Source organism: Poecilia formosa, unplaced genomic scaffold (genome assembly GCF_000485575.1).
Source record: "Poecilia formosa unplaced genomic scaffold, Poecilia_formosa-5.1.2 Scaffold16, whole genome shotgun sequence".
NCBI classification, from domain to species: domain Eukaryota; kingdom Metazoa; phylum Chordata; class Actinopteri; order Cyprinodontiformes; family Poeciliidae; genus Poecilia; species Poecilia formosa.
In genome coordinates, this window is record NW_006799955.1 from 1,131,940 (window position 1) to 1,146,808 (window position 14,869).

At 37.5% G+C, this 14,869-nt stretch overlaps 1 protein-coding gene across 1 annotated transcript in view; it reads left to right on the forward strand.

Moving 5' to 3' along the window:
- cog3 (component of oligomeric golgi complex 3) overlaps positions 1-14,869 on the forward strand; it is a 17,599-nt gene continuing 2,730 nt past the window's right edge. Inside the window, exons 1-21 of the mRNA XM_007546408.2 lie at positions 1-219; positions 474-620; positions 697-758; positions 996-1,161; positions 1,564-1,638; positions 1,872-1,964; positions 2,178-2,303; positions 3,077-3,157; positions 3,249-3,292; positions 3,405-3,531; positions 4,375-4,466; positions 4,641-4,780; positions 10,488-10,648; positions 11,258-11,366; positions 11,456-11,574; positions 11,713-11,802; positions 12,636-12,756; positions 13,046-13,134; positions 13,286-13,420; positions 13,761-13,836; positions 13,977-14,104. Of these exons, the coding sequence (XP_007546470.1) occupies positions 52-219; positions 474-620; positions 697-758; positions 996-1,161; positions 1,564-1,638; positions 1,872-1,964; positions 2,178-2,303; positions 3,077-3,157; positions 3,249-3,292; positions 3,405-3,531; positions 4,375-4,466; positions 4,641-4,780; positions 10,488-10,648; positions 11,258-11,366; positions 11,456-11,574; positions 11,713-11,802; positions 12,636-12,756; positions 13,046-13,134; positions 13,286-13,420; positions 13,761-13,836; positions 13,977-14,104 (2,349 nt within the window). The 5' untranslated portion in view covers positions 1-51. The remainder of the gene's footprint in view (positions 220-473; positions 621-696; positions 759-995; positions 1,162-1,563; positions 1,639-1,871; positions 1,965-2,177; positions 2,304-3,076; positions 3,158-3,248; positions 3,293-3,404; positions 3,532-4,374; positions 4,467-4,640; positions 4,781-10,487; positions 10,649-11,257; positions 11,367-11,455; positions 11,575-11,712; positions 11,803-12,635; positions 12,757-13,045; positions 13,135-13,285; positions 13,421-13,760; positions 13,837-13,976; positions 14,105-14,869) is intronic.

Consider the following 14,869-nt stretch of genomic DNA (forward strand, 5'->3'; position numbering starts at 1 on the left):
AACAGGAACCTGTTCGTTGTTGCTGCTGACGTTGGTGCTGTCTCAGTGACGATGGCGTCCACAGATCTGTCGCTTCTGGATCTAACAGACAAGGAAACCCGAGAGAAACTTTCTTTATGGGACCGCCGCACGGATGCCACGGCCCCCCTGACGGAGAAGCAAATGGACTCTGTCCTGGAGATCCGAGCTGCGGCTGAAACGCTGTCTGTTCCCTCGGAGGTGAGAGGAGACTCCACACAGCTAGCTGGCTAACTTGGATGCTAACCCCACTCCTAAATACCTGGAGAAGTTAACTTTACAATTACTTTGCATCTGTATGAGACTGAATTGGTTCTCGTGTATTTTAGTGCTGCATTCAGTTGACTTTAGCTTAATTTAGCCTAGCAGATAGCATGCTTTAGCAATTGTTTTTGTACCAGGATATCCTCCAAGTTAGCTGAAACCTTGTCAGTGACTCCTGTATTGTTGTGCAGCTGCCCATTGAGGACCTGTGCAGCCTCTCGTCTCGGTCCTTGCAGTCCCCGTTCACAGCAGCTGTGCCTGCTTCAACAGAGGACGTCCTTCTCAAAGGTTTTCAGATGCTCGAAATGGAAAATGACAGGATAGAAACTGCACAGCAGGTAAGTGTAGCCAGTTGAACTTTCCCTGCGGAACATTGTCTAATGGTGTAATACGACGCTGTTTGCTTCCCTCCAGTTCTTTGCCTGGTTTGCCAAGTTACAGACGAACATGGACTTGGATGAGAGCGCAAAGTACAGGTGCTGAAATACAAAAATTTAAGATTTTATACAGACCCTAAAACATAATCAACATTATTAAAAATATTTAGTCCTTATGTGCATTCTGTATATACTCTCGTTTTGTTCTTGAAGTGCAATGTATTTGTAAATTCTGTAAGTAACACATCACAAACTCTGTTAAACTACAGTGAGTGTAACCCACATAACTTTGTCTACTTTTTCAGAAAAATCACAGCCTTCTTTGTTTTCATGTAGGAGAACCAGAGATGATTTGAACAGCTACCAAGAACAGTGTGATGCTATTCTGAAAGATGTGAATGCAGCTCTTGACCATTTGGATTCACTTCAGAAACAGTACCTGTTTGTGTCCAATAAGACCGGGGCATTGCATGAGGCCTGTGAACAGCTGCTCAAAGAACAAGTAAGGGAAAATCAGTTGTTTTCACTGAAACCTTTTAAATGGATCGCTTGCCCATAGAGTGTCTGTAAATTGCATTTCAGTTGTTTTTCTACAGTTTTTGAAGCTTGAAAATCCTAGTTGTAAATGTATTATTACGTGAATAAAACTGAGCTGAAATTGTGTAAATGAATTGATGATACTCAAAAGGTGAAGTCTTGAAAGTACTATATGCTGTGAAGATCCACAGTGTCACATGGTGAAAGGATGAAGAGAAAATGTTTTGGTCTGCTGTTCTGAAATCTTATTTCTAATCTGTTTTCAATATAAGTTTCAACATGCTTCATATTTGTATGTTGGTGCACAAACTAAATAGGAAGAGGACTTTTCCTAACCTGTTTTAACTGTTTGTTTTTCACTTTGCAGTCAGAGCTTGTTGACCTGGCAGAGAGCATTCAGCAGAAACTGTCATACTTTAATGAGTTGGAAAACATAAACACAGTAGGCTGGGCTTTTTTTTTTTCCCTTTCTGCATATTGCAAAAAACATACACTGCATTACACAGATCATATTTTAGTTAGTCACTTAGGTGTGTAATACTCTTCATAAAAAAAAATTAAGAATATAGTCTCTTACCCTGTTTAATCTCACAGACAAGACTAACTGCAATAACAGTACAAATACTTTGCATTTAAATGACTTTAATCTTTGCTTATTTTTTTATTGTTTTGCAGAAACTGAATTCTCCAACTTTATCTGTAAATAGTGAAGGTTTTATACCAATGTTGTCCAAATTGGATGATTGCATAGAATATGTTTCATCACACGTAAGTAATGTGTAGTAATTTATATTTATAAAAATCCAGAATCGTATGCTTTAATCCATGACTGCATGTAATAGTTGGTGTTTCAGTGGTCTTGTGTTACATAGTAGATGTATTCAGTGATTGTGTTCAAAATCCATATTTTAAGCAAAAATGTCTGTTTTTAAGTGATCTACACAAATTAATTCTAACTCTTTTTTTTTTTTTTTGTTACAGCCAAATTTCAAGGATTATCCAGTTTATTTGGCTAAATTTAAACAGTGTCTCTCTAAAGCTATGCACTTCATGAAGGTCTACATCGTAAACACTATGCAATCTCTTACAAGCCAGTTAACAAAAAGGGTAAGAATAAATTATTAACTTAAAAGTGATCTGTGATTGGAATGTAAGCCTGTGTGTTTACCTCCTTAGGTGCTTACTAGATTTTTTTTTATTAAGTATCTTTTTTTCTTGTAGACATTCTAGTTTTGCTTATACTTGCATAAGATCTTCTTTTTTTGAAATGTGGACGATGATGCCAACAAATATAAAATATATCGGTTTCCTCACCTTTTTTTCTTTTTAAAAAAGGACTATTTAAAAAAAACAACTATTTCCTTATTGTTATCCATTCACATATAAGCACCATTCACATATAAGTACTGTTTTTTAATCATATGTAGGTTTTGCAATCTTAAAAAAAATCCAAATTTATCAATTTCATTATAAGGCTTTAAAGAGTTTTTACTTATTTGCATCTTAAAGTTGAATATATGTTTGTTGCCAGCTTTTTGTCCTCAGTATAAAAAAAAAAAAAAAAAAACTATTTTTGTTTTTTTTTGTTTTTGTATATTCTTATATACTGTGAGGTTGTAGCGTAAATGTGCCCTGTCTTCATAGTTTGACACTTGGTAGGTTTTAGCAAACTCTGTTTATTGCTACATGTAGTTTGTAACAATGACAGTGAAACGGTTCAAGATGTGTAATATTTATCTTGTATGAAGATGTTTTTTTTTCTTCTTTTTTTCCTGTATAGATGAATGCAAATAACTTAAAATGTTCACTGCTGAAACTTTAAAGGTATGCAAGTTTTAGGACATTATTAGTCATGTCATACTTTGTTTTTGTTTTCTTAGGATCCAATGGGTCTCACTAATGCAGATAATGCATTTACACTTTATTATGTGAAATTTAGAGCTGCTGCACCTAAAGTTAGAGTGAGTATATTTATTTCCTGAATATTTTCAGCCTGTTATATTTGGTTATTTTCTATAAATTACATTTTACTTCTACATCTCCTCCCTTCAGTCTCTGATTGAACAGATAGAGCAGCGAGCACAGAAGATCCCAGAGTAAGTATTACTATTTGTTTATCTTCATCAAAGCAGTGGCTTCATGCTACCTTTTATAAATATATTTTCCTAAGACTCTAAAATCGACTTCTCTGTCTCCCAACCTGAGCAGGTACCAGCAGCTGCTAGATGAAATCCACCAGTGCTATTTTGACCAGAGAGAGCAGCTGCTCAATCCCTGCATTACATCCACCATTAATGACTTGACCAAGCAAAACAGCAAAGACCACTGCGCTCTGGTAAGGCATGGAGAGTTCAAAGCCAGAGGTGCCCTTTAGATATTGGAAGATGACATTTTAGTTTACGTGGAAAGGACAGCATGCGGCCCCAGGGACATTTTCTGGAGTGTTTGAGGAGGCAGAAAGCCACGCGCCGGATAAATTAGCATGACCTCAGATTGTGTACAGCAGGTGTCAAGAGAGTTGATCTTTTCGTTCAAGTAAATTTATCAGCAGAAACACAATCCTGTTAGAATATCCTCCAACATATTTAATTTTCAAACTGTGAGTGAATATGCCTGACCTAGAACTTGGCACAGAAATAGATTAAATATATATTTTTTTCAATTTGCTTAGCGCTGAATGCCTTTCAAAAGTACTCGAGTTATTTCAACTCTTTTTTATACATGTCCTCACATTACAACAACATATTCTAATGTATTTTATTAAAATTTTACCCAATAGATTGGAGAAAAAAAAAATAAAATAGGCAAACACTGCAGCTTCTAGATGTGAAGAACAGGTTCACTTACAACTGTATTTGATGCCAAAGGTGGCCCTGCAAAGTATTGAGTCAAGAGGGTGAATACAAATGCAAAGCACATTTTTTTTGTACCACATTTATGGTAAATGCCTTGTACTGGCCCCTCTGACCACCACCAGCAGGCAAGGCAGGTGAAGTGATTTGCCCAAGGACGCAACGACAGATTCAGGCAGAGGAAGAATCGAGCATTTTCACCATGTGTTATCATATAAACTATAATATATTGATGTTTTTGCTTGTAAAATATTTTAATAGGGCATCTATGCTTTTGCAATGGCCTGTATTTGGAGTTTATGAACATGTGCTAATTGTGTCTACAGGTCCGAAGTGGCTGTACCTTCATGGTTCATGTGTGTCAGGATGAACATCAGCTGTTTAATGAGTTCTTCACCAAGCCTACGTCTAAATTAGAGTGAGTAGTAGCAGCTGAACACGGACAGCACGCTACAGTAAGCAAGTAGGCAGGAACTGTGTGTTGCTTAGGGCGGGAGCTCTTTAAAATCCACTCTAGAAACTTGAAATTGGTGATTGAGTGTTGAAATCAACGTTTTAATATTTCACTAAAGTGATTTTTAATCTCTGACAGCGAACTTTTAGAGAAGTTGTGTTTGTCGCTGTACGATGTTCTCCGGCCGCTGATAATCCACATCATACACCTCGAAACCCTGTCTGAGCTGTGCAGCATCCTAAAGAATGAGATGTTGGAAGACCACGTTCAAAACAATGGTAGGTTCGAGCTCTTTCTCTTATTAAAACTCATCATTAGGCGTACTGTGCTCACGATTTGGACTTAGCTGCCTGCATGTAATGGGAAATAGAACATAAACATGAGGGGGAAACAACCTAACCAGATTTAAAAGCAGCCTTATCCCTCCTCTGATGGTGTTCAGTGTGTTCAGTGCATCAAGCGTCACCTAATCAAACAATTTGTGCTGCTGCAAGTGGGCTAGCTGAGAGATTTGACATATTGTGGCCTATTGCCTCTGCTGACTGCTTCACCACAGCACTTTTCTGACCTTTGAGGCTAAAATTACCAACCGTACCCATGTCTGTGATGTTAAAATTTCTTGAATGTGTTCCATGTCCACAAATGAAGAAACATTGCTAAGCAAAAGTATAGACCCTTGTACTTCTTTCAAAGAAATACAGAAAATTAAGACTTAAGACAACTCAAAAGCCTTCAACTTTTGAGTCGAAGGCAGTCTTTTAGCATTTTTACAGTTACATTTAAACCTTAGTGTCATCTGCATAGGATAGCATTCTTTTTTTTTTTTCCTTTCTGAGTCTGGAATTGAGGGCAGCAGGTACAAAGCACATTATACAAAGGAGAATCTGAAAATTATTTAGAACAGTGGTCCACAACACTCGCCCTGAAGGCACACTGTCCTGCATGTTTTAGAGGTGACCCTGCTCTATCACGGTTGATTGAAATGATTGCTTTACCTCCTCTGCATGCCATCAGCTGCTGCAGAAGCCTGTTAGTCACCCATTCATTTAAGTCAGGTGTGTGGCAGCAGGGGAAGTCCTCAAACATGCAGGACAGTGGGCCCTGAGGACCAGGGTTGGGGAACACTCACTAAGAAAAACACCAAAGTTTTTTTCCAGTCAATGAAAAGGACAGGATATTCAACAATAGATTTGATGAAGGACTTTTGCTGTGATGTTATGTCTTTAGCAGTTCTGATATGTTTGTTGTGCTTCTTCAGTTAATTGCTTTTAATTTTATGCTGAAAATTGACTTTTTTCCCCCCGAACTTTACTGAGTTGCTCTGTTTGTATTTTGTGGTGTTGTTTTGAACAAACAGAACACAACGTCTAAGAAAAAAATATCAGATGTTAGTCAAGTTGTTTTGAATTGTCAAGTATTATTAAATCTTCACAAAGAGTTTTATTTCTGGGAAAATGAAAACATTCTTTATAGCAGAGGTATTTGTTCTTCAAAACTGCAGTCCTTGAAATCTTTATTTTTTCCAGTTTTTTATTTCAGCTATGTTCCCACCTTTAATCAACCATTCTTAACAACTTTTCTTAATTGCAAATAGTTTGCTCAGTAGTTTCAAAATTATAGTTTTGTGTTCTTTTTTTCCTGTACATTGCCATAATCTATTTAAAAGTTGTTGCTGCTTGATCTAAATTAGGTTGGATATTATTGATCATATTACATCCAGGCAAATTAGTTGAAGAAACTTGTGGAAAAAATAATCAATGTTTGTCACACAATTTAAAAGATAATTTAGGAGATGCATGTAAACGTTTAAAGTAGAAGAATGTAAATTGAAATTAGATGTTGGTAACCCTAACAGACCTAAAACAGGAAAAGTGTTTGTTTGTTGTTCGACTGGAAGGGAAACAAATCTGACATTTTATAAAGCATATCTAAATGTAACTCATGTTAACAAAAACAATACATTATCTTGAAAAAAAAAAAAAGGTTATTGCCGTTTTGAATACCATTTTTATGGACATTCAACACCCCCCTAAAATGAAATGATTCAAATTTATGGGCTGCTCTGATAATTCCCTGTCATACCTCTTCATAAATTTTAGAAATAACTGTTGCCAAAACATCGGCGGGAAGGAATATTATACTGCTGCTGAGATACTTTACACATATAAATCCCACTTCTTCTTCAGCAGTAATTTCAGCTATAAAACACCCCAATACTTTAGTTGCAGCTTTTTCCTTTTCGTCTTTTTACTGAAATACCATTTTAAAAGCTGCAGGGAGATCAAGTTGGTCTTTCCGACGCAACTCCCTCTTCCTAGCGCAGCAGATCGATAACTCTTGAGGTCTCTGTAGTCAAGCCAATATATTGGACATGTTAGACATGAAAACCACAGGTTGCACTGGTCTTGCACACATTAGCCTTTCCCCCCCCCTGTTCTTCCCTATGTAGTAATGACGATAATAAATAGATGAATATGAAAGTTACCTTTAACTGCCGTGACATACAGCTAAGACAAAAATAATGCAATTTCATCCACTACTTTATATTCCAATATATATTGTATGTAGAACAATTTTATTCTCGCAATAAACCTAGAAACTTGATTTCATGTTGCAGGTCAACGCAAAAGATTATTTTTGAATTATCAGTGCATTATTATGAAGTGGAAGGAGAGGCTACATAGTTTCTTTTTAGATTTTGTTCAAATGACAATGCGAAGCAAACTATAGATTTGTGTTGCTTTACTGTTGAGTCTTTACATATAAATAATACCAACCGTCCCTGAATAAAAAGCCAATGCTATATCCCCATTATAGGACAGTGTAAAAACTTTTGAGCTTCAAGAATTTCAAAGTGTCGTGAAATTTGTCTCGTTTATAAAATGTTTGGTTCCCATAGTTGCCATGGGGAGTCCCTCCATCCTAGGAGTGAGGGATGATGAAGGGGGCTGTATTTTACTTGCTTCCTGTAAATAATTTTCTGCTACCATTTTCTTTTAATTAAATGTACTTCAGGAATAGATGGATTCTTTCATGATCGTTGTGTGTTTAGCTTCCTGACCCGAAAACATCTCCACAGCATGATACTGCCACCATCATGTTGTTTTTAATATGTGGCTCTTGACGTTAGTTGGTTGCACTGGAATCTTAATTAAGTCTAGCAGGAAAAGGTGCTTTTTAGACCTTCCTGAAAAAAAATTGCAAGTTTTGTATTATTTTCATTTCACAATGACATAATACTTTGTATCAGTCTGTTGCGTGAAACTCCAGATAAGATCCACTGAAACATGGCTGTGAAGTTGTAGCTGCTCACTGGGGTACGGAAGCTTTAATATGAAAACTGAGACATAATTTACTTAAATAATTTACATCTACCTCATTTTCACTAAACAATATTGCTGCTGGTGCACCCTCTAACTCTGAGCCTGGAAGCAAAATAATTTTCACACAGACGCTGAACTAAACTCAAAGAAGAGAACCAAGGGCTCATTTAGTTTCATCCCTAAGAGATATTAGTCTAAGCAAAGGCTTCCCCCATTAAAAGCCATTAAGGCACTATAGATTGAAAAAAAAGAGACAGCTGTATGACTGTTTAAGCCACTTCAACGTCTTTGTTGTAGCTTCCTGCCAGAGTGGCGTGCATTTAACCTAAAATATGTAACTACACTTTGCTGAGGATAAAGACTGTAATACCCGATTGCTCATTTCATATTCCACATTTGCTCTGCACAACACTTTGCTCAAATAAAACACCTCTGTGGCAGAGGAATCTAAAGTGTAAGTGAGTGTAGATTTATCAGGTTTTCTCATGCTGCTGTCACAATTACCAGTATTCCGCCCGCAGCTATTTTCTCAGTTTTCAAAGCTCTGTGAGTGTGTGTGTTGACACGGTTTAATGGTTGCACCCACATCTTTAAAATTGTCCCTATTTTTGTGTGTGTGTGTGTGTGTGTGTGTGTGTGTTGCGGCAAATTCAGTAAAAGCGACTGTTTTTCAACATTTACCGCATTGTGAAGCACTTAAAGTTCTGGGAGGAACATGCTTTAGAAAGGATATTTGTTTGTCTCTTTGATTTCCATAAAAAATATTTGCATTTATACTAGAGCAGAATATAATTTTAATGCACAACACCATAAAACATCCAGCTGTTTGCAAGTAGATTACTGGCTACATCTACTACGATCATTGTTAGCCTAAGCAGTTGCAATTATATTATAAACACCTTAATTCAATACAAACATTGATTAGGCTGCAGGCCAGACATACTACTGTCAGAAAAGTCTTAGTTTAACCTGTACAGGAAAAAAAATTAGAGGGGCTTGAATGTTTACTGCTGCTGAGAACAAACTTACCAGAGACAAGGGAAAAGTTAAACATTGGTCAACTAAAATATTTAGCAGGTACAGTCTTGACAGGATTGCACTGAATACCCTACAAAATGCCCAGAGAAGTAAAAACATATTTGATAAAGGAAAAAAAAAAAAAAACTTTCGTAATGCTCTTGCAAGTCTAAAGACTCTTGTGGGGAATCTTTAGAGTCTAAACTGATACAGAGTCTAAACTGTTTCAAAAAATACAGTTTAGCCTCTTTTTTTTTTCCTTTAGAAACAACCTCAGGACAGACTACCATAATATATTCAAATGAACCAAGACTGTGGGATTTGTTAGACTTGGCTGGTTACACTGAGCCATGTTCTGCTGGAGGTTCTTTCTGTTAAATGGTTTTCTTTTTTCCTCAAATCCTTATTCAGGTAGAAAGATCTTGTTTCTGGTTTTATGTGCTGACAGACTCCTCACATTTTAAAGACAGAAGTTGTTTAGTCTATGATTAACTGTATAACAGTCATAGTTTCAATGTTATAAGTGACTCCTAACATAAGACTTTGTGCTGCAACAATAGGAACTGGGTGGAGTTTTAGCTTGTTGGAGCCCAAGGGTTCAATTAATGTTGTTGCAGTTCAACTAAGTAGGAAATTGTTATGGAGAAGCTTAAAGGCAGGGAGCAGCTGAACATCACTAATGACGAGTGACGTACAGAGTAGACAGAAGTCTGAACTACACATTCACAATGACACAGCAGTCAACAAGCTTTTACCTTTGAGGGTAAATGTCACAGCTTTGGTTCTTCATGAAGAGATTAACATTTATCCCGAAAGGTTCTAAAATTACATCTTTAATTCACTATTTGGCTGAGCTCTGTTTAACTGTGCCACCAGGAGCTGATCTTAGTTCAGTTTGGTCATGTTAAAAACGGTATAAAATTGACAGCTCTCTTAAAGGTTAATGCCACTCATAAATCTTTCTTTCTCATCATTTGTCTAGGCAGAAAACTTCGATTTGCATCACAGTCTAGTGAATTTGATTGTTTTGCTCAACATCCATCCATCCATCCATTTTCCTTCACCCTTGTCCCTCAGTGGGGTCGGGAGGGGTGCTGGTGCCTATCTCCAGCTCACGTTCCGGGCGAGAGGCGGGGTACACCCTGGACAGGTCGCCAGTCTGTCGCAGTGTTTTGCTCAACACTCAGATTAAATTGTACTGTATGCAATTGGATCAAAATCTGAACATATTATTGGAGTGCATTTGAATAATCCGAACTGAACACCAGCCGGCTGGATTCTCTATGATTGAATATAATGTTTGTTTTAAGTTCCTAGGCATCATGTGTATCGAAGAAATGGCAGTAAACCGAATTGACTCTGAAGATGAGCTTTAGAATTAAATTATTATATCATATTAGTGTCGTATTGGGAATTTAAACAGCTTTTATAACAGCTACTTGTTGGAGAGAAACATTGCAGCGTTTTATTTTACGTTTGTTAGTGAATGATTACATTTTGGCGTAATCTTTGGTCTCGTGATGTGTTGCATTTACATTTTGATGCTTTAGTGCGAACCGAAGCTGGCCTGCAACTTTTAAAATGTACATACAAATTTGTTGTGGTTTTGCTGCCGGCTAAACTGACCCCATGTTCTGTCTTGTAGCTGCTCAGCTGGGCGCCTTTGATGCCGTGGTGAAGCAGATGCTGGAGGACGTTCAGGAGAGGCTGGTCTACAGGACTCACATTTACATCCAGACTGATATCACAGGTTACAACCCAGCTCCAGGTGATCTGGCTTATCCTGAAAAACTGGAAATGATGGAGGTGAGTCTTGTTTTCTGAAATGGAATAGCCTTTATTTATTTATTTATTTATTTTAAACGTCTTGGCCTTAGGCCGTATTGGAGGCAAACATAATTCATAAATGCTGTGGTCCATTTCATTTCTTTTTGATGAATAGAAATGATTTTAGCATTTATGGAAGCAGTTTTATGAAACTCTGAAATGAGTTGGGCTGCAAAGCATTTTCCCCTTCTTGCCTCTGTAGTATTGTGATGTCTGTGTGGTTTATTCTCTGTCGTTTTATTTCTCTCAGATGCATTTCATTTTATGTCAGTTTTCATGAAGAAAAACTGACATCAAGATGAAGAAAAAGAAGGAAAAAGAATTCTAACTCCAACTTCTGTTTGTAGTTACTTTTTCCTTAAAACTCTTAACCCCTTATTTAGGTTGGGAAACCTCAGGAGTGAATATCTTCACATTTCACGCGAAAAACGTTAGATTTTGTCTTTGACTGCTAAAACTTACATGGATTCGATTGCAGACGTTTACTTTGGTTAGCTTTAAAAAGCCGTTACTGACTTCTTCCCAGAACTGTATTTTCTTGTGTTCGCTGTATCGACGCTTGTCTTTTGCTCTTCTCGTCAACAACAGAGAATTGCCCAGAGCTTGAAGGAGGAACAGATGAAGCAGATGTCACAAGAGTCTGTGTTTTCTGATGTTCAGCTTGAAGACGCCGATAGAAGAAGAAACAGCAATGCAGGTCTGTTTTTTCAGGTTGTGATATTATTTTCCCAATACTGACTGCTATAATTTACCTGATGTTGTCTTCTCATTTTTGCACCAAAACAGGCAATGTGGAACCCTCCCGACTTCAGACATCTGTGTCTCCCGCGGATCTGCACGGCATGTGGTACCCCACTGTCAGGCGAACCCTGGTTTGTTTGTCCAAGCTCTACAGATGCATTGATGTAAGACTTCCATGTTTATGGGAAACTAATTTAAAGTGCTGCAGGATTTGTAGTGTTTACTTTTAGTTGTTGTTTTTTTTTTTCCATTTCATCTACTTGTTTTTTTTAACACCAAGTCTTTGTATTTTTTTTTTCTAGAGAGCAGTATTTCAGGGTTTATCTCAAGAAGCCTTATCTGCCTGCATCCAGTCGCTGCTTAAAGCCTCTGATATCATCCTTAAAAACAAGGTTGGCATGTTCTGTTAAGTTTATTATGTGGTTATAGGTTTTTATAATAACATCAGCTGACGAAAAAAAAAAAAAAACTTTTTCTTTCTGTGAACTTTGAAAGTTTGATGATGAATGTTTCACTCGTAGCGTAACCTTTAAAATCAGCTGCTTGTGAAATCATTGGCTTTAGCTACTGTATAGTAAAATCCTTTAGATTTAGTTATTTTATGTGATTTTATGTGGTGCTTTGGTAAATATATGTTTTATATCACTTTATTTAAATGCTTGTTTTATTGTTTTTTTTATATACATTTTTGTTTATTTTGATTTTACTTAAATGTTGCTATATTTTAGTTTGTTTACATTTTTGATTTTGCTCATGTTTTTATTTTAGCTATTATTTTTTTATATAAAGGAAATTATTTATGTGTTTAATTTAATAATTTAGACGTTCTGAAGCTCCGCAGAGAATTCAGCAAACCCATCCTTTATTTATGGGCTTTTCTCACCTCCAAATTTGCTGTCAGTATCTAGTGCTCAGTGGCATTTCAAAATCTTCCACTTTAAATTAAAGCAGCAGCATTAATCTCAGGGGACATGTTCCCACCCAATATTGTTGATGTTCCTTTTTTTTTTTTTTTTTCACAAAAGCTTTACTTGCTGACTGAGCAACACGTGATTTTAACCCCCTTATTTGTTGCAGTGATATTCATATTCCGGCTACGGTTAATCACCAGCTAATGATCAGCCATTTTGCTTATCATCCTGTCTTTTCATATTCCTGTGTCTTTTTGTGTTCGCCGTAGTTCAGACAGTCAGCAGATGTATCACTGTGCTTTCCCTTCCTGCAGACTCAAATAGACGGGCAACTTTTCCTGATCAAGCACCTGCTGATATTGCGTGAACAGATTGCCCCATTTCACACTGATTTTGCCATCAAGGAAATCTCACTGGACCTGAAAAAAACGCGAGGTAAGATAATTAAAGGCAGAGGGGAACGTTGGTGTTCAGCTCCATAAAGCCAGTCATTACATTTTCACGCTCATTAAGCAACTTGTGCCTATCACATGCACCGGTGGCAACAATTAATGCGGAAATTGTAATCCAGCAACATAACGTACATTAACCGATGCCTCTCAGGGCAAGAGTGGCTCCTCCTATCGCACTCATCTCCGTCAACTGGCTTGTTACATTTCCCGGCACTAGATGGCACTCTAATTCTGCACCAACTCAGATTTAATCTCTCTTGCTTTGTTCTAAGATGCTGCCTTCAAAATCCTGAACCCCAAGGCTGTTCCTAAATTCTTCCGACTCAATAGTCACAATGCCATACTTGAATTCCTGTTGGAGGTAGAGTAATTTTTTTTTCTTTCTTTTTTTATGTCTCCCTTCACCTTTCATACTAAACATACTATTCATTTTATGTGCTTTGATAGCACCCCGCCTAAGGGAGCTCCTGCTTGATGGCACTAAATCCTTTTTTTTTTCTATGACCCCCCAGGGAACACCAGAGATAAAAGAGCACTACATTGACTCAAAGAAGGATGTGGACCGACACCTGAAGTTCAGCTGTGAGCAGTTTATCCAGCAGCAGACTCAGATCTTTGTGGGGAACCTTGAGGAGTTTCTCACCAAGGTAACAGTTAGAGCGAAGGCAGACTTAGCCTCAGGCTAAAACAGCTCATTTCGACCTTCATTTTTTTTTTTCCGGCTTTTGATTTATTTATTTATTTTTTGTAATCATTTGTTTATTCACTTGCCACATAAGGTCTTAATACCTAAGTGAAAAGCTTCTAAAGAATGTTTCTGCTGTTGTCAAGGTTTTCTAATTCAGCTAAGTGTGAAATAATGCCTTTTTTAAAATATGTCTTTTGTTTAAATTGGGGTAAGTGTTTTATTTATTTCCAAACAAAAACAGATGAGTTGACAGCTCTGCTATTTGTCAAGCTGTAATGCTTTGTTGCGGCTCTGCTCAGGTTTCAGCTCTGAAAACGATGGCCGTCCAAGGTGGTCCCACCTACAGCCTGTCTCAGCAACCTTGGGCTCAGCCAGGTAAGATTTGTCTCAGGAAAACACCATGAAGCAATTCATCAAGGCCCATATGGCAAATGCTAGAGGTTATGCCAGTGTTTTTCTTTGTCTTTTTTTTCAGCATATACATTTTTTTTTCTTCCTCTCCCCTCTCTTTTCAGCAAAGATCAACGATATAGTGATGGCCACATACCGAGTGATGAAGAGCAAGCTGCCGAGCACTTTACAGAGCATGTCCTTGTACTTGGCCAACAGAGACACAGAGTTCATCCTTTTTAAGCCTGTTCGGGTGGGTGGCAGAAAAGCACGGGGTTGACATTTACTGGATGACTTGGTTTCTTTTTAAGTCATTATAACGGCTTAAAAAAAGTTATTTGCTTCGTTTTTACTGTCCGGTTTTACCCTGCTGTCACAGTGCAAGTTTAATTTAAATTTCAGTTAGCTATATAAGATCATATTATTTACAGAGCGTCATCAGATGGCTGAAGTTACAATACTTCTCTCTGCGATTGTAGAGGACACTGTTATGGTTTTTATGCATTCATCGTGAGTCAATAGTTGATCCAACTACAGTCGGATGTACAAGTCAGAATTTTCTGTGGATTTTCTTAAATCCATGCAGTAAAAAATATACTTGCAGGCTATAATGTGCATACGCACAGAGCAATATTTAGCAAATGTCCTTTAGTTAATTGAAGATAAACCACAGGTGTTTTGTTGGCCAATCTGGGTCCTGGTTCAAATGTTTGGCCACACTTATTCAAAACAAGTTGGTTTCCAGAGATAGCCTTGGCGTTTAAACAAAATGCATTGAGGTTGGAGCCATTCTAGAGCATTAACGACAACACAGATCAGCCGTGTCGGTCATCTGCCAAGAAAAATGTGCCCCATTCTTTCCCATCAAACAGTCCACTTTGGCTCCATCTCGTCGCTTGTCAGCACCCAAGGCTATGAGGCAGAGCGCCCAGCGATCCTTTCTGAACCTGTTCTGTTCAGAAGCAGTGATGCTTCACATTGGACTATCCGAAGCTGGAGTCCAGTGATTTCTTTTATT